General features: G+C 36.1%; 1 protein-coding gene and 1 long non-coding RNA gene across 3 annotated transcripts; one reads left to right on the top strand and one right to left on the bottom strand.

Annotated features, from left to right (window-relative positions):
* Window positions 1–16,331: 16,331 nt before the first annotated feature.
* LOC130983113 (uncharacterized) lies at window positions 16,332–18,004 on the bottom strand. 2 transcript variants are annotated; one of them, XR_009087253.1, is made up of 3 exons: window positions 17,503–18,004; window positions 16,874–17,057; window positions 16,332–16,751 (listed from the first exon to the last, which is right to left on the bottom strand). It is a non-coding gene; the product is annotated as an uncharacterized LOC130983113 (long non-coding RNA). The 2 variants fall into 2 exon arrangements; XR_009087252.1 differs by having other exon boundaries at window positions 16,333–16,751; window positions 16,874–17,018.
* A 474-nt stretch (window positions 18,005–18,478) lies between these two features.
* On the top strand, window positions 18,479–27,144 carry LOC130978982 (disease resistance protein RPV1-like). The gene is made up of 5 exons (XM_057902319.1): window positions 18,479–19,007; window positions 21,125–22,217; window positions 22,558–22,845; window positions 22,938–23,882; window positions 26,165–27,144. The coding sequence occupies exons 1-5, from the start codon at window positions 18,526–18,528 to the stop codon at window positions 26,765–26,767; spliced, it is 3,411 nt and encodes a 1,136-aa protein (XP_057758302.1). The 5' UTR covers window positions 18,479–18,525; the 3' UTR covers window positions 26,768–27,144.
* The last annotated feature ends 212 nt before the right edge of the window (window positions 27,145–27,356 follow it).

Raw genomic sequence — 27,356 nt, 5'->3', positions numbered from 1 at the left:
GTCAGATTTTTGCTCAGCTCCCTCAATTTCAGCCAGAAAATACCTGAAATTACAGAAAAATGCACACACTCATAGTAAAGTCCAGAAATATGATTTTTGCCTAAAAACTAATAATATTTAACTAAAAACTAATTAAAACATGCTAAAATCTACATGAAATTACCCCCAAAAAGCGTATAAAATATCCGCTCATCAGTAAACAAATAATTAAATAGAAGAAGAAAAAAAGAAAGAGAATTTCAAAAATAATTTTAAAAATGGTTTAGTGATTTTCGAAAATTAGAGATAAATGTAATTGAAATTAAAACTTGAAACAATTAATTAATTAAAAAGAATTTTTGAATATTTTTCGAAAATAGAAGAGGGAGAAGTAGTTAGGTGGTTTTGAAAAAGATAAGAAACAAACAAAAAGTTAGTTTTGAAAAAGATAAGAAAATAAGTTAGATAAGATATTTTGAAATCAAAATTTTGAAAAAGATAAAATTTTGAAAAAGATAAGATAAAAAGATAAGATAAATAGATAAGATAAAAAGATATGATTTTTGAAAAGATAAGATTAAAAAGATATTTTTTTGAAAAGATATGATTTTAAAAGATATGGTTTTAAAAAGATATGATTGAAATTAGTTTTGAAAAAGATTTAATTTTTTAAAATTAAAATTAATTACTTATCTAACAAGAAACTAAAAGATAAGATTCTAGAATTTAAAGATTGAACCTTTCTTAACAAGAAAGTAACAAACTTCAAATTTTTGAATCAATCACATTTACTTGTTAGCTAATTTTCGAAAATTTGATATAAAGATAAGAAAAAGATTTTGAAAACAATTTGAAAAAGATTTTTGAAAATTTTCGAAAAACAAATATAAAATTGAAAAGATATGATTTTTGAAAAAGATTGTGAAAAGATAAGATTTTTAAAATTGAAAATTTGACTTGACTTGTAAGAAACAACTAATTTTAAAAATTTTTGACTAAGTCAACTCAAATTTTCGAAAATTTGGAGAAAAATAAGGAAAAGATATTTTTTTTGAATTTTTAATGATGAGAGAGAAAAACACAAAAATGACCCAAAACATAAAAATTTTGGATCAAAACCAATGATGCATGCAAGAACACTATGAATGTCAAGATGAACACCAAGAACACTTTGAAGATCATGATGAACATCAAGAACATATTTTGAAAAAATTTTTATGCAAAGAAAACATGCAAGACACCAAACTTAGAAATCTTTAATGCATGGACTCTAACAAACGAAAAATGCACATGAAAAACAACAAACAACACAAAACAAGAAAACATCAAGATCAAACAAGAAGACTTACCAAGAACAACTTGAAGATCATGAAGAACACTATGAATGCATGAAATTTTCGAAAAATGCAAGAAAAATTTTTAAAGCATGCAATTGACACCAAACTTAAAGATTGACTCAAGACTCAAACAAGAAACACAAAATATTTTTTATTTTTATGATTTTATGATTTTTTTGTATTTTTATTAATTTTTCGAAAATAATGTTAGGAAAAACGAAAAAGAAAAGAAAGATTTTGAAAAAGATTTTTGAAAAGAAAATTACCTAATCTGAGCAACAAGATGAACCGTCACTTGTCCATACTCGAACAATCCCCGGCAACGGCGCCAAAAACTTGGTGGACGAAATTGTGATCACTAATATTGGCTCTTTGGTATGTACACAAAAACTATTGTGGCTCTTGTTGAATTCACAACTCCGTTCAACTAACCAGCAAGTGTACTGGGTCGTCCAAGTAATAAACCTTACGTGAGTAAGGGTCGATCCCACAGAGATTGTTGGTATGAAGCAAGCTATGGTCACCTTGTAAATCTCAGTCAGGCGGATTAAACATGATACTTGATTAGATTAAAATAAACAATAAAAGGAAATAATAAAAGGGATAGAATACTTATGCAGATTCATTGGTGGGAATTTCAGATAAGTGAATGGAGATACTGTATGGCTCAAGGACGCTTGCTCTCCTACTGCTTCAACTCAATTCTTCTTACTCCTTTCCATGGCAAGCTGTGTATAGGGGTTCACCATCAGCGGTGGCTACTTTCAATCCTCTCGGGAAAATGGTCCTCTGCGGCTGTCACTCGCATGGCTAATCGTCTGGAGGCATCACCCATGATTGATGGTTACATTCCATCCTCGCAGTGAAAACTACGCTCACGCACTCTGTCACAGCACGGCTAATCACTGGTTGGTTCCTGCGCCTACTGGAATAGAATCCCTTGATTCTTTTGCGTCTGTCACTAACGCCCAGCACTTGCAGGTCTGAAGCACGTCACAGTCATTCATTACCGGAATCCTACTCGGAATACCACAGACAAGGTTAGACTTTCCGGATTCTCAGGATCCTACTCGGAATACCACAGACAAGGTGAGACTTTCCGGATCCTCATAAATGCCGCCATCTATCTAGCTTATACCACGAAGATTCTGTTGGGGAATCTAAGAGATACGCATTCAAGCTCTGTTGCATGTAGAACGTAAGTGGTTGTCAATCACGCGCGTTCATAAGTGAGAATGATAATGAGGGTTATCTGATCATCACATTCATCATATTCTTGGGTGCGAATGAATATCTTGGAATAAGAATAAAAGAGAATTGAATAAAAGAAAATAGAACTGCATTAATACTTGAGGTACAGCAGAGCTCCACACCCTTAATCTATGGTGTGCAGAAACTCCACCGTTGAAAATACATAAGTAAAAGGTTCAGGCATGGCCGAATGGCCAGCCCCCTCCATGATCAAGTGACCGAATGAATAATGACTTAAAGTGGTCAAAAGATCACTAATACAATAGTTAAATGTTCTATTTATAATAAACTAGCTCCTAGGGTTTACATGAGTAAGTAATTGATGCATAAATCCACTTCCGAGGCCCACTTGGTGTATGCTTGGGCTGAGCTTGATCAATCCACGAGCTGAGGCTTCTTTTGGAGTTGAACTCCGAGTTATGACGTGTTTTGGGCGTTCAACTCCGGATCATGACGTTTTTCTGGCGTTTAACTCCAGACAGCAGCATGTACTTGGCGTTCAACGCCAAGTTACGTCGTCAATTTCCGAATAAAGTATGGACTATTATATATTGCTGGAAAGCCCTGGATGTCTACTTTCCAACGCCGTTGAGAGCTCGCCATTTGGAGTTCTGTAGCTCCAGAAAATCCATTTCGAGTGCAGGGAGGTCAGAATCCAACAGCATCAGCAGTCCTTTTGTCAGCCTTTTTCAGAGTTTTGCTCAAATCCCTCAATTTCAGTCAGAATTTACCTGAAATCACAGAAAAACACACAAACTCATAGTAAAGTCCAGAAATGTGAATTTAACATAAAAACTAATGAAAACATCCCTAAAAGTAGCTTGAACTTACTAAAAACTACTTAAAAACAATGCCAAAAAGCGTATAAATTATCCGCTCATCAATATGCATATCGTTTCGAAGCTCTGGATGTTAACTTTCTAACAGCACTAGAGCAACTTCATTTGAACCTCTATAGCTCAAGTTATGAGGTCCAAATGACCCACTTGTTTCATGACCTCTACCACATTCACAAATTATCCTGTAGTTGTAAAAATATAACCTGAATTCACAATAATTTTAAAACAACTCCAAATTTATTATTAGTCATGAAAGTTTCTTATAAAACATAAAAACATAAAAAAATTAATTAAAATAATAAGAAAACTTCTGAAAACATATATAAAAATCACTAAAGATGCCAAGGCATCACAACACAAAATTTAAAACTTTGCTTATGCTCAAACAAACGAAAAATAAATAGAATTTATCTCGGTGAGAAGAAATTAAAAAATTAAATTTGATTTGAATGTTTTAAAAATAAAAGTGGGGTTCATAATATTCTGTAAGACTGCATGTGGACTATATCTTGATGAATCTTGACTACTTATGAGTTAAGAATATTCAAAGATCTCTAATCCGGATTATATTGTAAGAATCATTTTTATGATTCATGACCTTGGAAGCAGTTTAACAATTTAGTTTAAACGGGAGATATTTGAGTTTTACTCTAAGTGTTTTGTCTCAAGGTAGCTCTTTAATATAGGTTTTCAATCGATACTCTCGAACCAATTGGTCCAAGATACCAGGTGATGAAGCACCCCTCAGTCTAATTATCCAAGCCTCTCCTTGATACCTTTAACACCATAAGCACATAATTAGAAAATTCTTTGATATATTTTTCAGACATAGAAGCACAGAGCCTCTTTGGACTTCTTAATGCTTTATCTCAAGGGTTCTATGTATATTTGTTTGTTTAGGGCACATTACTCTACTGTGATATTTTATTGTATTCATACCATTTATTTTTTATAAAATACTTTGTTAATTTCTTCCAATTTTAGATTTCTGATAACAATTTTGTTAACAAGAATTTTAATTTGATTATTTGACTGTTAGTTGTGGTTAAACTGTGCCAAAAAAATAAAAAATAAAAATCCTACCGGTGGATGTATCGTCGGATTAATCCGACGGTAATCATCAACCCAGGCTCGACAATCTGTTGAAAAAACTAATGCACCACTATTTCGTGGTACATCTTGTGCTTAATTGAGTGGATTTTATCCACTATTCTCACACTTATTCATAGAAATCGCATGTTTTACATTTTCCTTCTTGATTTTGTGCTATGATTGAAAACATGCTTCTTTGGCATTAATTTTGCTATGTTTAATCCTCTCTTATTATCATTCGATGCCTTGATATGTGTGTTAAGTGTTTTTAGGTTTTATAGGGTAGGAATGGCTTAGAGGATGGAAAGGAAGCATGCAAAAGTGGAAGGAATACAAGAAGCTGAAGGAACTGCAAAGCTGTCAAGCCTGACCTCTTTGCATTCAACTGATCATAACTTGAGCTATAGAGGTCTAAATGAGACGGTTCTAGTTGCGTTGGAAAGCTAACATCTAGAGCTTCAAAATGATATATAATTTGCTATAGTGGCCATGCAGCTAGGTGACTCACCCACGCACTTGACGCGCACGCGCACATTGGCGAAAAGTCCATCGGCGCGCACACGCACCTGACGCGTACGCGCGACATGCGTGACGTACTGCGACTGCAGAAATCGCTGGGGGCGATTTTTGGGCTATTTTGACCCAGTTTTTGGCCCATAAAATACAGATTAAAGGCTGAAGAGTGGGAGAATCATTCATTCATACAACTTCTCATTCACACAATTTTAGGTTTCAGATGTAGTTTTTTAGAGGGAGAGGCTCTCTCCTCTCTCTTAGGTTTTAAGATTAGGATTTCTTCTTCTTCTCAATTCCAGGTTCAATGTTCTTTTAATTTAGTTTCTCTTTTATTTGTTTATGAACTCCATATTAGATTTGATTTCTTTATTTAATGCAATTTGAGGTATTTCATATTTATGATTTTAATTTAGCTTTTTACATTCTTAGCTTGTGTTGAGTAATTGGAGACACTTGAGTTATCAAACTCCTTGTTGATTGAAAATTGGAATTGTTTGCTAATCGATTTGAATTCCCCTAACTCTAGTCTTTTCTTAGGAATTGACTAGGACCTGAGGAATCAAATCGATTTATCTACTTAACATACCTTCATAGTTAGAGGTTGACCAAGTGGGAGCAAAATTCAATTCTCATCACAATTGATAAGGATAACTAGGTAAGGACGTCCAATTCTTATACCTTGCAAGGGTTTTCATGATAATTAGTTTACTTCCTTGTCATTTACATTCCTTGTTCAAACCTTTCAAAAACCCAAAAAGATACTTTTCTCATAACCAATAATAACACACCTCCCTGCAATTCCTTGAGAGATGACCCGAGGTTTAAATACTTCAGTTATTAATTTTTATTGGGTTTGCTTTAGTGACAAACAAGTTTTTGTACGAAATGATTCTTTGCTGGTTTAGAAGCTATACTTTCAATGAGACTTTATTTGTAAAATTCTTTACTAGCAAAAATCCGTTCGTCAAACACCGAAGGAATGTAACATCCTACAACATAGAGCTTTACGCCTAGGACGTAAATTAGAGGTACTGTGGCACTACGACCTCTAAAAGAAAAAATATGTATGCAATATAATTAAAGAAAAGTGTAACTAGGAGCCTTAAAAGAGAAGTTATTCAAAAACAAAACAAAAATCGCATCACTCATGAAGATAAACAAGATTGAAAGGAAGGTTAAAAAACATATATATGGATCAGAATTCCAAAATACAGATAACAAGCTCCAAACTCGATCTGCAAAGCGAAGACCGACCAGAGTATATATATATATATATATATATATATATATATATATATATTTAACCCAAAATACAACTCAAATTATAAAATAAACACCTGTTTTTTCATGTCATCTTCTAGGAGGGACAAAATACAAAATACAAAGAGTGGAGAACAACTATGTATAAATATATACAAGTAGAAACTAAATGTTTAACCCAAAATATAGTTCTTCGCTTCAAGAAGGTCTCCAGTATCCTTAATGAGGTGCCTCACGACTTGCATCTAAAAAACAACAATATATGTATGGAATGAGAACTGGGGGTTCTCAACATGGTAAAGATGTCCACATTTAATATAAAAAGTCTCGAAAAAGTTAGAGGTATTCCTAGAATTTTAACACTCATATTTAAACTTGAGATCCAACTAAACCAGAAATTAGGCAAAACTATTTAAAGTATTTAAATTCTATTCTAACTTTAAGCTAACATTTCACTTTCTGTCTCTTCCAACCCTCCTAAACACCGGTGGAATTACCTTCAGCGCCACCTCTGCCAGCTTGATGGATCTTTCAGTTGCAAAGACATACAATACAATCAAGAAAAACACAAGTATGGATAACAAGTACAACAAATAGGACAAGTAGCAATTAATTACAGTTAACAATTAGGCAAGTCAAAACAAAGTGTTACGGACTCGCACAGTCCAGCCCAATTACCCGACGGGTCGGAAACACCGCCTCCGACCCAAGCCTCAAACCATCCTCCACAATAAGGAGAACCCGATGGGTCGGTCCCCTACACCCGACCCGAAGCACGCGCAACTCAAAGTCACCGCGCCCAGCAAACGGTCGGGTCGGTATCCCTGGGACAGCACCTGAGGCCCCGACTCGGTAACCAGAATGACCTACTCCCCCACGTGGAATAGGACAGCTCATAGAAGCTTCCTGGCCAGTGGGCTAGGTCACCTATGGGCCCACCCAATACAGTATATAAGGGAAGAGGCCAGCTTTCCCCCCAAGGTACGTAACATCTTACCTAATTTGGCTATCACCTCGTATGGACACTGACTTGATCGTCGGAGTGTCCTTGCAGGTGGCCACACCCCTCGTCCACACCACCTCCGGTGTCGCCAGCTTTCAACACCACATCTCTAAACCTGCTCCAAGTTAGTCCAAGGCCTCACCCTCTCATCCTCTCATCGTTACCCGACATGCCAAGCACCCGAGATCCCTCAGGTAACGAACATTGGCGCCGTCTGTGGGGACCCTGGAGTAGACATGGAGCGACTCCCCACGTCGGAGGAACTTCACAAAGGAGGAGGGGCCCGCCTGAGTAGGGCGTGTTCAACGGCTCGCGCCGGTGAACAACCACGATCCTCCGTTCAGCCAAACCAATCGATCTACACCAAGACCCCCGAAAGACATCCCTTCGGAGGGACGAGAGCCGACAATGCCAAGATTATGCAGGAGCTTAGACATAGAGTACAAAACCTCGAAAGGGAGCTAGCAGCGAAAAGTCAATCCCACGGATACGTCAGCCGATCCCGCACCCGCTCCCCCTCCCAAAGATACGAGAACCAAGAAAGGAGCCCGACAAGACGCGAAGATGAAGCGCATACACAGGCGACCTCCCGACCTACCGAAGGTAGGTCCGAGAGCCGTGGGGAGTCCCAAAAGGGAAATGCCAAGAAACGGCTGGAACCCGTCATCATGGGAGCCACCTCTTTTCACCCCTCGATCCTCAAGGTCCGGCTTTCGAAAAATTTTGACAAGCCAACGGACATGAGGTACGATGGGACTAAGGACCCCCAAGAGCACCTCACAACATTTGAAGCAAGAATGACTTTGGAAGGGGTAGGCGACGCGGTCAGGTGCCGAGCATTTCCCGTGACGCTGGCCGGCCCAGCAATTCGATGGTTTAACGCGCTCCCACAAAGATCCATCACGACCTTCATAGACATCTCCCAAAGCTTCTTAGCTCGGTTCACGACACGCATAGCCAAGGCAAAATACCCGATTAACGTGCTAGGTGTTACCCAAAAACCCGGAGAGCCGACTAGGAAGTTCCTGGATAGGTTCAACGACGAATACTTAGAAATCGATGGCCTCACAGACTCGGTTGCCAGTCTCTGCCTAACGAACGGCCTGCTAAACAAGGACTTTAGAAGGCACATCACCACCAAGCCTGTCTGGACCATGTAGGAAATTCAAAGCGTGGCTAAGGAATACATCAATTATGAGGAGGTGAGTCAGGTTGTAGCAGCCAATAAACAGCAGCTCTCGAACCCCTCGGTTCGGCAGGCCCCCAGGTCGACAGATATAAGGAAAATCCCAGGGACGGAACCTTGGCCAAACAACCCAAGCAACCCCCACGGGTAGGGAGGTTCACGAACTACACACCACTCACGGCGCCCGTAGTGGAAGTCTATCAATAGATTACGGACAAGGGAATCATATCCAGACCTAGACCATTGAAAGAGAGAATAGGAGGTAACAAAAGCCTTTACTGTGATTATCATAAGGGATTCGGTCACAAGACCCAAGACTACTTCGATCTCAAAGATGCTTTAGAGCAAGACATCCGAGAAGGGATGTTGAGCGAGTTCTCTCGACTTATCCGGGAACCGAGGAGGCGGGAACAAGAATGCTTCGAAGAAGATCGTAGCCGTACTGTCAAACCAAGACAAGAGCCTATAGGGAACACCAACAACCCCCCAACTTTCGTGGTCAACGTCGTGGTCGGGCGTGACACCCCCCCAAAATCTAAATCAACAGCAAAAAAGGATACCCGGATCCTCTCCATCTCGATAGGAGGTCCCACCGCCCCAAGCAGAGGACCTCCCATGATATCCTTCGGTCCGGAAGATCAATGGTTTCACGATCTCCCCAAAAACCCCATGGTAATCATAGCAATTGTCGGGACGGGGTTAGTCAGACGAATCCTCATTGATACCGGGGCTGACTCCAACATCCTGTTCAGGAATGTATTCGACACCATGGGACTCAAGGAATCTGACCTCAAGAATCACCAGCACGGGGTCATGGGGCTGGGTGATAACTATATAAAACCCAACGGAAGGATCTCTCTCCCAATCTGCGTAGGAGCCGGTGACGCCAGGAGGTCGGTTATGGCGGACTTCGTAGTCCTCAGAGACTCCACAGCCTACAACATCGTTCTAGGGAGAAAGACCATCAACGAGTTATCAGCCGTGATATGTACTAAATTCCTAACAATGAAGTTCATAACGGACAAGGGAACCGTTGGCTCCATTAGGAGAGACTTAGAAGCGGCGGTTGCCTGCGACAACGCTAGTCTTTCCATAAGAAAAGAGTCTAAGAAGGCAGCCGATGTGTTCTTGGCAGACCTGGACGTAAGGATGGAGGACAAGCCGTGGCCGAAACCAGAAGGGGACATGGAGAAGTTCCAGATAGAAAAGTCGGCAGAGTAGTTTACCTTCGTAAATAGGAACCTGCCTCACGAACTCAAGGGCCCCCTCATGGAGGTCGTAAGGGCGAACGTCGACCTCTTCGCATGGACACCATCAGACATGCTGGACTTGGATCCTGAAGTCATGTCCCACCGACTAGCCGTCAAACCAGACGCCAAGCTAGTAGCCCAACAACGAAGAAAGATGTCTCAAGAAAGGGCCAATGAGCTCACCAAACAAACAGCCAAGCTGTAGAACCTATGCACAATTACTCAAGAGGGGGGTGAATTGAGTATTGCAACAACAATGAATCTTTTTGCGAAAGTTAAAGACAATATACAAAAGTGTTATTGTACTAGTATTTTTCCAAGAGCTTAACTCAATTGCTAAGCATTTATAAGGAGCTTTTACTTTCCAATAGACACCAACTCAAATAAATTGATCAAGCTTTTCACCAATCGGACTTAAGCTATTCCTTAAGTACTTACGAAGCTACTTTTCGATCACAATTTATTTGCTCAAAGGTAAAAGACAATAATATTGAAGAGATGAGTTTGGAGAGATGCAAACGCTATTTAGAGTGGTTCGGCACAATCCTTGTCCTACGTCCACTTTCTTTCTCAATCGCTATTGAGAAGTTCCACTATTGCCAAGCTTCAAGGTGCTCGCGCAAAACCTTTTACAATCCGAGTCCTTAGTTTCTAACACCTCACGGTATATGATCACCACTCGTATACTAACCCACTCCACTTAGAGATACATTCTCTAAGATTTGCCTTGAGTACTTAGTATACCTCTTTGGTATCCTCACCGACTATAGTGTTTATAACTCTTGACTCAACCTTGGAGATCACACTCCAATTTACAAAGTGTACAAGAAAACAATTCTCAAAGAATTGTTGAGACGAAATGAGTACTCTCTAGAAGAGTGTATGATTACAAGTTTAGCACTATTGAACCAATTGATATTGCTCTCTCAAATTGTGTATTATAACACCTTAAAAAAATGTGTAGAATGAAAGAATATGAACAAGATAGTTTGCAAAAATTCAAGTATCTGAAATAAGGCTTCAATCCATCTATTTATAGACTTCCCAAACCTTAGAAACGTTGGGGAGTTAATGGGATGGAGCCTTTTTGTCAAAACTAGCCGTTTTTTATGTTTTTGAATCATTTGCATCGATGCATAACACTTTGCATCGATGCAAATGTGTCTTTGAAGCTGAAATTTGAATTTTCAGCTAGGTTGCATCGATGCAAACATCTTTGCATCGATGCAACAAGTCGTCGCATGCTTTGCATCGATGCAAGATGAGTGTGCATCGATGCAAACCTTAAAGAATGGCTTAAAATCACTTCAAAATACTTAGGATTGATCTCAAACTTGTTGGAGTCAATTCCTATGCTTTTGTACCTTTGAAAACAAGTTTTAAACCATTTGGCTAGCATCAAATTGCAAGATGTGCATCAAAACATTTTGTGAGTGTGTGTTGAGAGATTTAGCAATTGGTTCTTAACAAGAAGTTACCTAAGTCCTAAGACACTATACTTGTCTTCAAATGTTGTGGACTTGAGTTTCTTGTTGTTGTTGTGTTACTTTCAACTCTTCATTCCTCAACATTGAATGTTGGTTGATCTTTCAACATGCTTGTTCATTCAAGTTGTTTGTTGGTTTGTCTTTCATGTCGTTTGTTGGTTTGTCATTCATCAAAACCTACGAATACAAACTTCGCATACAAGCAACATGATTTACACAAGCTACTAGAAGCCGGGTTCATCAAAGAGCTCGAGTACTCGACATGGCTGTCCAACATTGTCATAGTAAAAAAAGCCAGTGGGAGGTGGAGAATGTGTGTCAACTATTCCGACCTGAACAAAGCATGCCCTAAAGACTCTTTCCCCCTCCCCAACATCGACACCTTGGTAGAATCAGTGGCAGGGTATCGTTTTCTCAGCTTCATGGATGCATACTCCAGTTATAACCAGATCTCGATGCACCGATCTGATGAAGACAAAACGGCGTTCATAACGCAAGGAGGCACCTATTGCTACAAGGTAATGCCATTCGGGTTGAAGAATGCAGGAGCCACCTACCAAAGGCTAATGAGCAAGGTCTTTCATGACCTCATCGGCAAAACAGTGGAAGTTTACGTCGACGACATCTTGGTGAAAACGGCAGAACCGAGCAACCTTATAGACAATCTCCAAGTTGTCTTCAAGGCACTAAGAAAATTCAATATGAGGCTCAACCCACTCAAATGCGCATTTTCCATGGAAACTGGGAAATTCCTAGGCATCATGATAACGCAAAGAGGGTGGAGGCCAATCCAGACAAGTGCGAGGCCATCCTCAAAATGACGAGCCCAAGGTGCGTCAAAGATGTGCAGCGACTCACCGGGAAACTTACGGCTTTATCCCGGTTCCTCGGGGCCTCGGCAGAGAGGGCCATCCCATTCTTCAACCTAATGAAGAAAGGAATCGCCTTCGAATGGACTGATAAACCATTATTTTATGATTTATATTGCGTTTAATTGAGTGGTTTTATCAAGTCTTTACCCACTTATTCATGTGATTAGCATGATATTACAATTCCTTCCCAAAGTTATTCTATGGTTGAAAACTTGCTTCCTAGAGATCTTTTTATTGTGTATTTTAATTCTCTTTTATACCACTCGATGTCGTGATCCATGTGTTAAGTGTTTCAGGTTTCATAGGACAGGAATGGCTTAGAGGATGGAAAAGAAGCTTGCAAAAATGGAAGGAACACAAGAAATCAAGGAGATGACCAGCGAACACCGACGTGGACGCATGGCTCATGCGACCGTGCGAAATGGAGAAATCGCAGTGACGCGTTTGCGTGCCTGACGCGAACGCGTGGATTGAAATCTGTACGGATGACGCGAACGCGTGGATGACACGTACGCGTGGCGAGGAAAAATGTTGGATGACGCGATCGCGTGGACGACGCTTGCGCGTGACATGTGCGATCTGCAGAATTTACAGAAATTGCTGGGGGCAATTTTGGGCTGCGTTTTGACCCAGTTTTTGGCTCAGAAACACAGACTAAAGCCGGGGAACATGCAGAGACTCGGGAGAGATTATGATAAGGATAGTTTTTAGTTTTTAGATCGGATTTTACTCCTCCTCTAGGTTTTCTCTCTACATATTCATAGTTTTATAATTTTATTCACTTTTGAATTTGGATATTGAGAAGAGTTGTTACCTCCGCCAAGACTTCGTCATTCTAGTTTGTTTTTTTACTTTTTAATTACTCTTTCATATCCTTAATTTGTCCAGAGTTACAATTGGATTATTTTTAGAGTTTATTAATACAAGAACTATTGTTATTTTTAATTGATCTTTTTTATTATTGTTTATCATGTCAAAAAATGGCATGTGACGCGATAGCGTCGCCAACGCGTGGCGTCATATGTGCCTTGGGAAGAGAAGAGAATTTTACAGAAAGTCGTGCAAAAGCGTGGCTGGAGGCGTTCCTTTGGCACAAATACGCCCACGCGGCCGCGTCGCTGACGCGTCTGCGTCATGTGGAAAAATGGCCTCCCACGCGTCCGCGTCAACCACGCGAACACATGCCCCAAAAAAATCGACGTAAAAAGGGGTGTATGGCAGAATGTTAGGCTGGAATAGGGCTGGAACCATGCTAGAAGTACAAGTCCTACCACGCGAACGCATGCCCGACGCGTCCACGTCGTTTTTAAAAAAATGGCCTTTCACGCGATCGCGTCACCCACGCGAACGCGTCACCCTAAATTTTGGCTAAATGAGTTTGAAACAGAAAGTTGCACGAACGCGAGGCTGCTCTTGCGCCAATAGCACAATTCATATCACGCGAACGCGTGACCCACGCGTCCGCGTCACTTAGAAATCGCGCCAACCGCGTGACCGCGTGCCCCACGTGTCCGCGTCGCCTGCGCCGCATAGCTTATCCAGATCAGCCAAATATCATATCTTTTCTTCCCCAAATCCTAATTTTTCTTTTCCCTTTTTCTTTCTTTCTTCTTCCTTCATTCCCTCTTCATTTTTTTCCACAAGATCACAGGGTTCTCAAAGCACCTGAAGAAGAGGATCCAGAAAGGTCCGATTTGTGAAATCTTGTTGAAACTGCAAGAAGTGGGGAGAAAGAGAGAGATGGATTTTGTTCTAGAAGTTTTTGCCATAATGTCGATAGCATGGAGGCCAATAAGCAGGCCATCGATATGCTTCATGGATTAAGTATGTCTATTATTTCTGGTGTTGTGCATGTTGAGCCTATGGCAGTTCTGCAGGTTCTATTTGGTCGTGGTGGTTTTGTTGGCGGCTCTGATAGGAGGTTCTGGATTTTGATAATGGTAATTTAGAACTTTATATAGTTAAAACTCTTAAAAGTATTTTATTGGAATTAATTTTTGATTTAGTTAAATTATTAGTGCCATCAGTGTGTTTTGTATTGCGTTGAGACAAATTATTACAAGATGAATTTTACCATGTAGAAGAGAAATTATTTCTATATATATAGAAATGTGTTGTCATTTTTCAAGTAGAATAAGTGTCTAGAGAAAGAGAGTGTAATTAAAGCTATACTGGAAGACAAAAGCTGATCTTGATGCAGAATGTGGACTCTACTACAGTAGATTAATTTCACCAATATTTAATGATGTAAAGTTGATTAGTTATTAATTATGAATGATAACGATGGGCTGGTTTTTGTTTTTTTTTTTTCTTTAATGGATTTAAGTTTTTGGGTCAAGCCATTTTTTTCTTGGATTTGGGTTTTAATTGAATTTTTTTTTATGAAAAACGAAAATAATAAACATAATATCTTATAGATTTGGGGTTATTTGAATTTTTTTTTGTTTAAGTCTTAATTTATTTTTTCTGTGTAGACGTAGGTGTCGATTGATTTTTTTTATGAAAAGTAGACACTTTTTTGTCATGAAAGATGTATTTTTGTGTTCTTGAAAATATTAGTTTAGTCTTTTCACATGTTATTTTTATTCTATCTCAATAATCTTATTCTTAATAATATTTTAGACTATAATCATTCATTAGTTATGATTTTATTATTAGTTATATGGTTAATTTTTGTAGTAGGTAAATTAATCATTAGTTATATGGTTAATTTTTGTAGTAGGATAAATAATTTACGTTATAAAAAAATTATAATAGTGCACAAGAATAAAATGCTTTAGCATTTAGAATTTAATTTTGGTTCGTTTAGAGTTTATTTTGATGATAATATTTTTGGTACGTGATAAAATTTTTGTATTGTAACGATTGTAAATCGATGATAGAATTTAGTGTTTAATTAGAATTATTTTCGTAAAACCTTGGTAAAAATTTTGAATATATTTAGTTAATATAGTTGTTGGAATTTCAAAATATAATTTATAATTTTTACTAAAAAATGAAATATGTATATTTTTTTCATGAGTATTTTACTAAATGGCATCATGTTATTTAACAAGTTATATTTATGGTTGACAATAAATAATTTATTGATGTAAAAACGATCACAAAAAGAATATGTTAGATGGATGCTAATTTAGAATGATTCATATATATATATATATATATATAGGGTAAATCACATGAACAAACTGAATGCATTTTAAATTTATATGAATGTCCAAAATGCAAAGTAGTTATATGAATTTATTGTAAATTTTTGTCAAAACCATTAAATCTAAACCCATGAATTTGATTTACCTTGAGTGTGGTTCAATTATTATAGTTTCGATTTATCTCCATAGAAGTTGCTCATATTAAATCGAAGCTATTGGCTTTGTTTTTTCATAGTAAATTGATTCCAATGAATTCAATTTACTAATACATCTACTAATTCGAATCATATGTAATTGAAACATTCATGTAAATTTGAAATTCATTCAATTTATTTATGTGATTTATCCTTAAAATGAATGTTGTCACTTTTATACATTGAATTAGTTAATATAGAGATTAAGTAGAGTATTATCTATTATTAGATATGATATAATATCATTCCTTCATGATTCATTTAGGTAAATTTTCTTGCTATTTTTTTATTCTTTCTTTTTATATTTAATTCGTTCTAAAATTATGAAATGATAAATATTGTTATAAAAACGAATCCTTTCAAAAATAAGCCTTATAAAAAAATTTTAAAAAATAATTATGTACTTTGTATTCATAATATTTAAATAAAGTCTAACATATTAAAATTGTATTAAAAGCCATTTAAATTCTTTTTGTTGTTTTATTATTTTTAAACTTGTGGATAAAATGGTTTAGTTATTCAAATTTATTGTTACTTGATTTAGGGTTTAGTGTAAGATGCTTTAGGATTTAGGTTTTAGTGTAGAAAACTTTAGAATTTAGAATTTAGAAATATATTGTTTAGAATTTAGAGTTGGATGATTTAGAGCTCAGGATTGAATAGTTAGTTTATGTTTCATGATTAAGAAATTAGGGTTTGTGGTTTATTGTTAGAGATTAAAATTAGATGGTTTAAGTTTTTTATTCTAAAATTGGATTGATTAAGAATAATTACATATAAAGACTAAAGTGTATGATATAAAATTGATTAAGTAACAATACCAGTAAAAGAAATAATTAAAGTTTAAACCGATAACATTATTAAGAATAATTACATATAAAAGCACTAAATATTTGTTATTTTATCAGTCACATATCTAATATATATACTTCTTTAAAATTTTGAACAGGCTAAGGCCATTACTTGCAATCTTGGATCCGTCCCTAATCCCAATCAATCGTTCCGAAAAGATAATGTATAATGAAAGTACTATTAAATGAAGCACTATGAATAAGGTCCACACAATAAAATAACATACTAGCCCGAATGACAATAAAAAATACTTCTGCAACCGTTACTAACTCTCAATGGCGCACAACAGCTAGCTCTCCAAGGACAGAACCTCAAATTATTTAACAAACATAGTATGCGTAAAATCAGTCTACTTCATCGCACAAATTGAAAGGAGTTATAATTAGGCCTATTTAACAACAATATACCCATGCAGGAGCCAACCTTTATGTGACAGATGGAGTTATGTCCCTTTTTTCAGTGATTTTAGAAGCTCCAAGGCCTGTAAAATGATGACATAAATCAACTGTTATAAATCCAAAAAAATGAACAAACAAACGGCACAACTCTTGCAACATGAATTGCATAAAAAATGGTTTATAAGCACATGGTAATGGGAACTACCTACATCAGGCCACGAAATTACATTCTCGCTTTGAGCAGTTCCAATTATAGGCTCCGTCGACTCATTTGGGTCGACATTATCCTGTTTGACTTGTGCAGCGACCCTCCTCTTACTCCTTCGTAAATGCCCTTTTCCTGTTAAAACCTGTCAACATGGCCACCTATGTTAACTAGCCAACTATCCCTACAAGTAAAGAAAATAAAAAGTCACTAACAAATAACTCGGACAGAAACAGCAAGCAGGAAACAACCAAACAAGCAACAAACTTTAGCAAGAAAAAGGATACCCCAGGATTCACACAAAAGAGATCAAATGCCATAAATATAGGGGCATCCTTTGGAGGCAACATTACAGAGCAACAGTATTACAGAGCAAAGAAAAAGGAGTAAAACCTAACTCTCTCAAAACAGAAGAAAAGTACAAATCCAAGTGTCAACAATGGAGAAGTAAAAATATTGCGACTTTCAAACACATACAATGATCACCAAAGAAAGCTTCGTCTTTTTTATCTTTTGAGGAACTCAATAAAATTCAAAACCTTAGTGCAGAAAAAAACAACACATGCAACACTCATCATCGGAAGTAAAACAGAATTGGAAATTAATAAGTTTAGGATGAAAGAACAAACCTGAAAAAGAAGAAAGCAGAAAGACGAAATGCACGAAGCCGCAAGACACAGCTGCTACCAAAAGGAGAAACTCCAAAAGAGGCAATCTTGGGTCAGGGGGCAAGGAGAAAGGAAGCTTTTCTCCACCGAGCAAGTGAAATACACGAACGGTCTAAGAGGAGAAAACTCCAGAGAAAGAAGAAAAAGCTTGGGGCAAAAGTAAATTCTTTTTTAGAAATGAAGTAAGCAAAGGAAGAAGAAAAGGGTTAAAATTCAAATTGAGAAGAGAGAAAAAGAAACGACGAAGTAAAAGCACCATCAAGTAGCATTAAAAGCGCGTGCATGTTTCCAAGGAAGTAACCCCCTCGAGGAACGAACGCGACAATAAAAGAGCTGAAAAACAAAACGCTTCGCATTTAAAAAACTCGCAAACGGAAGAACGGACTGAACCAAGATGTTTGAGCACGACTTCTCCAAAGAGATCGAAGCTCTCATAGAAAGGTCCGAACTCAAGCAGGGACACTGTTCATACCATGGACCGAGCTGGATTACTCTGGTTGGACGATGTCAGAGCGACCGAATAAGTTTAAATATTAATCCTAATTTTTTAAATTTTAAAATTTAAAATTAAATAATTAATTAATCATCTCATTTTTAATTGTAATTTTATTTTATTTTTTAATTTATTGTTTACATTGTACACAATTAGTATTAATTCCTAATACTTTTTTTGAAATAAAATGTACCTTTTCAACAAAATTTTCCATGCCAAGCAAGAATCGGATTAAAGTCGTTAAACTGTCATTTTAAGAAAATTATTTAAGGATGAGAAATCAAATTTTACTTCCTAAAATAAAATTTAAAATTTAGAGTATCCAATTTGGTTCGGAAAAAGAGCTCGTGTAATGGAATTGGGAAAGTAAAAAGGAAGCACTCTTTTGAGTTTTACAAATAATAACACTATATGAAAAAAACCATCTACCCTATTCCACTAGGATCCTTATCACTCTCCTTCCCACCCGCAATAAGTTGCTGAGCCTTTCAATGGCACTGAATGGTGGTTCCTCAGGAAGATCGAAATGGAAGTATCATATTTTCTTGAGTTTTAGAGGAGAAGACACCCGCCTAGGTTTCACTGACCACTTATACACAGCCTTGCAGAAGAGAAGCATTGATACTTTCAGAGACAATGAAGAGCTTCGAACAGGTGAATTTATCTCTCAACAGCTCCTTCATGCAATTGAGGATTCTCTCTGCGCAGTTGTTGTGTTATCCCCAAATTATGCCAACTCAGGATGGTGTTTAGATGAGCTCAAAAAGATCGTTGAAACAAAAGGAAGTTTTGGGATGATTGTTCCGGTCTTCTTTAATGTGGATCCCTCCGATGTACGATACCAAAAGGGAAAGTTTGCAGAAGCTTTTGAGAAACACGAAGAAAGGTATAGAGAACAAAAAGACAAGGTTCAGCAGTGGAGAGATGCTTTGACATTCGTTGCCAACTTAAGTGGCTGCACCTCTCAAGATCGGTAACTTATTTCTTTCTTCTTTTTCAGATTTCTCGCATTTTAAGGGGAACTCATTATCTCTTAATTGAATTTATTTGTTTAGGGAATATTATCAATTTAATATTGTTAGGCAACCATAGTTTGACTTGTTAATGCATATCTTTGTTATATTCTCATCCTTTTATTTCTAATTACACTCACCTCTCTTAATCTCATCATGATTATTATGTTATTTTGGATAAGGTATAGTTTTTGTTGTTTCCGAAGTTTTTCAAAAATTCCTTACGATTTAATTTGATTCAATTTTGACCTTGACATTTGGAATAAGTTTCAATTTTAGGCCTACCGTTTCTGTTCTGTATTCTGTCTCGTGTGTGCGTGAGCAAGGGTGCGTGTTGGATGATAGTAATGGTGATTAGAAGAAGATGATGACGGTGGTTCTGGTTGTTATATTAATAGGGGGATAAAATTGGTAAAATAATTTTGAACTAACAGATATGGTTTTAGAGATGAGGAAGGTGATGGTAACCGTGATTAGAAGGAGAAGAAGATGATAGATGGTGATGATGGTTGTTTTTTTTTTTTTGACTTAAAATAGAACACAACCGAAAGGAAAAGAAAAACAAAGTCCTAAGAGACGGTTAAGACAGGCAGTCTTGCCGAATACTACTCTCAAACTTCTTTCAAGATACCGGAAGTTCCACGTGTTGAGAATAAGGCCTTAAAGCTATCTTTGTCATGATATCTGTCACTGTATTTATCTCTTTTAAGATCAAGCGAAGATCAGTACACTATGGTTATAGAGATGATGGTGGTGATGGTTGTTAATAGTTATATAGATACGAGGTAAAATTGATAAAATAATTTTGCTCTAACAGTTGACTCTTATAAAATTTACAAGAGGGGTAGGATTGAAACTTATTCCAAATGTTAGGAATAATTTTAAAACTTGAGTAAAATTCTTTTCCGCCCCTATCTATTTTTTATTTTAGACAACCCGTATCGTATCAATTGGAAAATGACAAGCTGACCACTATACTTCGTGTCCATTAGTTGAATGGTTATAGTTCACGTAAGCTAAGTGATGCCACGTCATAGAGCCCAACGTGACATGTCATCAAGTTTTGTCAAGACTTGCCGGAGAATTTGACAAAGGGGCTCATGTGTCTAACTGAAACGAAGAATAGGGGTCAATTTGTCATTTTCTAATTGATAGGGTACGTGTTGTCTAAAATGAAAATGGACAGGGGCCGAAAAGTAGAGGTGTTCGTGGTGCAGTTTGGATCGGTTTTGAGTCAAAAACTCATCCGATCCGAACACTAATTTTATTTGTGGTGCGGTTTGGATTGAATGATTTTATTTTATTTTTTAAATCTGATCCGATCCAATTTCAAGAGGTTTGGATTGAATTGGATTTGCTGTTTTGTAAATTCAAAAAATTAAATATATATAACAAGTCTCAACATCAAATTTTAAATAACCAACAATGATATAACAAGTGTCAACAATATTTTAAAAACCAACAATAACATAACAATAGAAATAAAATTATAGGTTAGTTAAAATAAATAAATAAATCACATTTTGAACATAAAATATTTATTAAATAATAATAATACATGAATCATTTAAAAATATACAACAAATTGAATATGGTATAAGTATAATTGTAAATATAATAATAAAATAATAATATTATAGCATATTATGCGGTTTGGATTGTATTAGATCGATTATGAAAAGTAGATCCGAAATCCGATATGACTCAGCGGTTTGCAAAAAATAGAATCCAATCAAATTCAAATTAGTGCCGTTTTAATCGGTTTGGATTGGATTGAATGAGTGGTTTAATTTAGATCGGTTTGGATTTGAACACCCCTACCGAAAAGGGGTTTTACTCTTAAAACTTTCGAGAAACTTTATTGGACAAAAAATATATTTTACCCTTTTATTTTTAACTAATATATTCCTTTATGGTAATTACATATATTGAGTTTTTTAACAAAATAAAAAATGTATTATGAACAATAAATTATAGTCTTATTTTGTGTATTTTAAAATTGTTATTATATTAAGAGAATTAATTTAATTAATTATTGTGGAGTTTGATATGATATTTTTCAACTTATTAAATGTAGATATGAATCGCAACTCATTGATGAAATTGCTGAAGAAGTATGGACTAAAGTAGAACCTCAGTTGCCAACAAAGGATGATGATGATCTCGTTGCAATTGAATCAAAAGTAAACGATGTGCGTTCATGTTTAAGCCTAGAGCCGAAAGGAGATGTTCTCTTTCTTGGAATTTGGGGCATGGGCGGGTTAGGGAAAACAACTCTTGCCTCTGTTGTCTGTAAAAGAATCAGAAGAGAATTTGAAGATTATTGTATTCTCCGAGTTGGAGATGTTTCAAAGGAAGGAGATCTAGTTAACTTACAAAATCAACTTCTTTCACATCTGAAACTAAGGAGCAGAGTAATTGAAACTTTAGTCCAAGGAAGGGACAACATCAGAAACCTTCTGTACAAAAAAAGGATTCTTATTGTCCTAGATGATGTGAGAACTATAGAACAGCTAGAGAATTTGGTAGGAAACAAGGAATGGTTTGGTCCGGGAAGCAGAATAGTTGTTACAACTCGGGACAAGAACCTGCTTAGTTCACATGGTGTGTTTAAAATCTATGAGATGGAAGTCTTGAACACTGATGAATCCCTTCAGCTCTTTCATCAAGAAGCTTTCAAAGGAGAGCTACCAAAAGAAGAGTACTTGGAGTTGTCGAAAAGGTTTGTGAGCTATACTGGAGGCCTTCCCTTGGCACTTAAAGTGCTAGGATCTAATCTTCGTAGAAGAAGCATTGATGAATGGGAAGATGCTTTAGATGAGATAAGAAAAGATCCAGATGGTGGAATAATGAACTTACTCAGGATAAGTTATGATATGCTGAAAGAAGGGTACAAGACCATATTTCTTGATATTGCATGCTTTTTTAGGGGGTGGTACAGAGATAAAGTGACAAAAATATTGAAAAATTGTGGCCTAAATCCGACAAAAGGAATAAGTGAGCTGATAGGAAAATCATTGATTACCTGCAACAAAGGAGTTCTAGGGATGCATGATTTGCTTGAAGATATGGGTAAACAAATAGTTTTTCAAGAATCTGAAAAGGATCCTGGAAAACGCAGTCGGTTGAGCTCTCTAGATGATATTGATCAAGTATTGGAAGAAAATACGGTAAGTGTCATTCTCTCTCTCTCTCTCTCTCTCTCTCTCTCTCTCTCTCACACACACACACACTTGGCTTTTTTGTTTTACATTTTCTGTTTTTACTTAGGATTTATGAAGAAAAAAGTGAAAATGAAGAAAACAATAAAATCACGTTTTTCTGATTTCATTTACTGGCTTTTAATTTTTTATTTTATTTCATTTACTGGCTTTTAACTTTTTCTTTAAGAGAATCCTAAATATAGAAAAAATTGAAAATGAAAACAGAAAATAAAAACACAAATCAAAGATTTTTCTGGATTCCTTGTGTCTTGCCGTGCTTATGTGATGCTGACCATTTTTATATCAGGGAACTGAGAACATTGAAGGCATGGTTTTGAAGCAGCAATTCGAGTCATACAATAAAGCTGCAAATTGGCACCCGGAAGCGTTCTCTAAGATGCGCAACCTTAGACTTCTCATCGTATTATGTGATTTGCACCTCTCGCATGGTTTCAAATGTCTTCCTAGGTCTCTAAAGGTTCTTATTTGGACAGAATGTCCTTTGAAAGCTCTACCGCTTGACATAGAACTACGCCGACTTGTTCACTTGCAGATGAACAATAGCAAGCTAGAAAAACCATGGAATGGAAGTCAGGTAAGGATCCTGAACGACGAGCTTCCACAACATTTATATATTAGCATAATAATTTTTCAAATTAATTCAATGATATTATTTAATGTGTTTAGGTGTTCGAGGGACTGAAAGTTATTGACTTGAGTTATTCCAAGGATCTGATTCAGACTCCAGATATTTCTGAAGTTCCATTACTTGAAGAGCTCTTCCTTGATGGTTGTGTATCGCTGGTTGAACTTCACCAATCTGTTGGTCAGCATCAGAATCTTGCAATTTTGAGCCTGATAGGTTGTACAAAGCTTGAAACATTACCAAATAAATTGGAAATGTGTTCATTGAAGAGGCTCTTTCTCTGTGGCTGCACAAATATGAAGACACTTCCTGATTTTGGAGAGAGTATGGGAAGTTTGTCCGTGTTGAATTTGATGAAGTGCTCAAATCTTCTTTGCATCCCAGATAGCATTAGTAATTTGAAATCACTCAAACAGCTCAACTTGTCTGGATGCTCAAAGGTTTGCAAGGTGCCGCATAATATAAATCAAAACAAGGCTTTAGAGGATCTTGATCTAAGCGAAACTTCCATAAGAGTGATGAATCCATGCCTGTTTGAATTGGAAAACCTCAAGAGGCTTTCTTTCCATGGATGCAGTGGACCAGTATCCAACACCTGCGAGTTAGCATTGTCTTTTGAGCTTGGGTTTAGCAAAGAACCAGATCTCTTACGCTTAACCTTACCTCCTTCTTTCGCTGGGCTCTCCTCGTTAAATATTTTTGATTTAGGCAATTGCAATCTCGATCATGGATTAATTCCCAAAAATCTTGGTGAACTATCATCGTTGGAGACTTTAATTTTAAGCGGCAATACAGATCTCGTTGTACCTAAAAGTGTTGCTATGCTTCCTAACCTACGTATTCTTGAAGCAGAAGGTTGCAAGGACTTTATTGATCGATCTGTGCTTCCACGCCTGTCAGACTCTGTTGTGGAAGCTGGTTTATTCTTAGATCTATGGAAGTTTTGGGAGCAATTCAAGTCAAATAATGACGAGCTCTTATGTCAGGTTTGTTCTCGTTGTCAATTATACATTTATATGGTATCTCTTCTTCTTAGTTACTTTTATGTTATTTAATTTTCATCACAGAGAAAATAAATTAGAAAGATAACAAGTGCAAAATGTTATTAGACAATGTTTATACTTTTGGAATTTTTTTCTAAATGCTTTATGTATAAATATATGCATTTTGGGAGTATTTACATGGTAAACGAGTTAAGTATAAAAAATACAATTTGTACACTAAAATTAGTCACTATGTATTTGTGTATAAATACATATGTTGTTTAACTCATTTTCAATGTGTATTTTCTATTTTGTATTCTAACATGTATTTTATACTAGTAGTTGATTTTGGTGTATATGTAACATGGTTGAGTAAACACATGTCGTTTACATTATAAATGAGATAAGACACAACGAGTTTACGTGTCTCTAGGGTGGGTGGAAATGAGTAAAGCCGACTCGTGAGCCAGCTCGAACTCGACTAGCTAACAACTCAATAAATTGAGCTTATGAGTTTGTGAGCCAAGTTTGAGTCTGGATTTAACCTCATATATTAAATGAGCCAAGCCTGAGCTCTGGTAAGCTCAACTTATTAGCTCATGAGCTAGTTCGATTATATTACTTATTATAATTATTTATATTAATAATATATTATGAATTTGTACTTTTAATTTATATTAATAACATATAATTTTACATATACAATTTTTACATATGATTATGATAGAGGATACAAATTATAATTGATAGATAGACAACATATACAATTGATCATTTTTCTTATATTTAAATTATTAATTTATTTATATACAATTATAGATTATATTAATATTATTTGAGCTGGCTTGTGAGTTCAACTCAACTTGTGAGCTTTTCGTGAGTCAAGCTTGAGCTTTACGAATAAACTCGATTGTTAGTGAACCGAGCTCAAATTTTATGAGCACAGCTTGAGCTTGAGCTTGGTCGGCTCAGCTCAGATCCAGTTCTAGTGCACTCGTGATAATACACGTAAACTATCAATGTATATGAGATATAGTCATACTTATCTCATTTACACTATAAATAGGATAAGTGTGGTAGGGTGCCTATAGATACTACTCGTTGGCAGCACCCAATTTCATTCATTTTGGTTATTTTGTCTACTTCTAGAGCCTTTTCAAGGGTTCTTCTTGCGAGAGTTGAGTTTTTGAGATTATGGCACATTCAGATACACGTGCGGAGAACATCAACCCCTTCCACATTGTCCCTAATATGAGAATTAGGATACACACAAACAAAAACATATTCACTAGCCGCCATTCTTAAGAAGCTTATTAAAAAAGTTTGGAAGAATGAGTGAAATTTGTGCGAGGGAAGCTATTAAATGCACCTCTTTATATAGATGAAAAATTTTTGTTGTTTCATATCACCTTTACACTGAAAGTAAGGTTATTTTGCATATATCTTGTTTACAGTGTAAGCGAAATGAATTTTTTCGTTTATATTGTATCTTATACACAAAGAAAATTTCTCAATATATCTTGTTTGCACCGTTATTGGTTCATAAAAATTGCCTTATCTCGTGTATGTTAATCTAAACGAGATATATATTTACTTAACTCGTTTCCACTGTAAACGAGGTAATAATATGACGAAATTCATAAATACCTCCCAAAACGCATATATCCCCATAAATAAAACATTTAAAATATTTATTTTAAAAAATCCTCAAAAATAGGTAGTATATGTTGCAATATTTTTCAGAAGTTATAGATTGTCAAAATTTGGGATTCAGAATCACAATGTTTCAACATTACTGTTTCATTCATAATTTTTTCATCACATTAAGATTTTAAGTGTAAAGGGTAAAAATCCTTCTTCAATCAAAAGATGGATTAAATGAGGAGCATATAGTATGGATGACCTATAACTTCATTATGTTAATGTTTTCGGTTCCGACTTGCTGTTGTGATTTCTCATTTAATTTATTGGTTAATATTTTCTCGATGCATAGCCTGGATTAGGAAAAAGTTCCACGTCAATTTAGCAATAAATATATAAGAAAGACTTATTGTCTTTTAAGGTAGGTTTTGTCCATTGGTTTTAAGCCTTCCCAAGTTTTAGGCTTCCCAATATATCTCATTTTGGGAAACTGATGTAACATGCTAGCTTTTTTTGAATGTACTATGTCAACACACATGCTGCATAAATACATAAATATATGTATTTTGTAGCATAAAAATATTTATGGATGCATATTCTTCATACAATTACCGTACTCTTACAAAAATATTTGGTTGTAACAGGTCAGGGATCATAGTTACCCCATCACATACTTTGAAATTCCTCCAAAGTTTGGCAATGAGATACTCTTTCCAATGGGTCCAAGGTTGTCAAAACTTGAATCAAGTGCATCAATCATAGCGGATATCCCTAATGAACTTGGTGGGAATGAATGGTGGGGAATAATTGTATTCATTGCTTTTGAGCCTCTGGAATCTTCAACATCATTTCCAACTTTGAAATTCAGTTGGAGCTTTGAATCATCCCATCCTGAAGCTGGTCCCTCCTTATATCTCTCTTCTGATGCTGCAAGGACACATTATAGTTGCTGCCTCGTAACAATGATAATGACGGACAAATACATTTACATTCAGCTACATCATAGGCAGTATGACAACATAAGCGAATCAAAGCCTTTTAGCAAACATCGGAAGCCAGCTTTTAGCGAAAATAGTAGGTTGCGTTTTGATGTGCAAGGGGGGCAGCTAAAGATGAAGGAATGCGGGTATGATGTATTATGTAACGAAGATTTTAAATCTAAGATCTTGCCTGATTTGGAAAATGAGAGTGATGACGACGGCTCTAATCACTACAACAAAATAGCATTTTGGCGACGGTTTTTTTAATGCTTGGTGACGGTTTTAACTGTCACTAAATGGTTTTGTGACGGTTAAAAAAAGCGTCACAGATTTGAGGGTCGCCAGTTGACATAGTGACGATTTTGGACCACCGTTGGTAAGGAGTGTCGCTAAATTGTTTGTGACAGTTTTTAAAATATAAAATCGTCACTAATTTGTAACACTTGTAAAGGTGTTTTTTATACTGTATTTCGTGACATTTTGAAACTGTCGTTAAATTACTAAGTCCTATGACAGGTTTTTCTTATATTTTATGACTATTTTAAACCGTCACAATATTTAGCGACGATTTGAACCGTCACTAAGTTACTTGTTCTTATGACAGTTTTTAGGCATATTTAGTGACTATTTAAACCGTCACAATATTTTTAGTGACAATTTTTGGATTTAAAATTGTTACTAAGTTACTTATTCCCGTGACAAATTTTTCCTGTATTTAGTGACTGTTTTAAACTGTTATAATCTCTCCAACATAAAAGATTTTTATTATCAAAAGTTGAATTTTCCAAAAATGACATTGGATTTCAACAAATCCAAATTCAATCCCACAAGTTTTACAAAAATAACAATGTTGGGC

Source organism: Arachis stenosperma, chromosome 5 (assembly GCF_014773155.1).
Source record: "Arachis stenosperma cultivar V10309 chromosome 5, arast.V10309.gnm1.PFL2, whole genome shotgun sequence".
Taxonomy (NCBI): domain Eukaryota; kingdom Viridiplantae; phylum Streptophyta; class Magnoliopsida; order Fabales; family Fabaceae; genus Arachis; species Arachis stenosperma.
This window is presented reverse-complemented; position numbering and strand designations above follow the sequence as displayed.

Coding starts and splice junctions, on each gene's coding strand:
- LOC130978982 (XM_057902319.1), top strand. CDS start 18,526: ATGGCACTGAATGGTGGTTCCTCAGGAAGATCGAAATGGAAGTATCAT. Junction 19,008..21,124: donor GGCTGCACCTCTCAAGATCG/GTAACTTATTTC, acceptor TATTAAATGTAG/ATATGAATCGCAACTCATTG. Junction 22,846..22,937: donor AACCATGGAATGGAAGTCAG/GTAAGGATCCTG, acceptor TAATGTGTTTAG/GTGTTCGAGGGACTGAAAGT.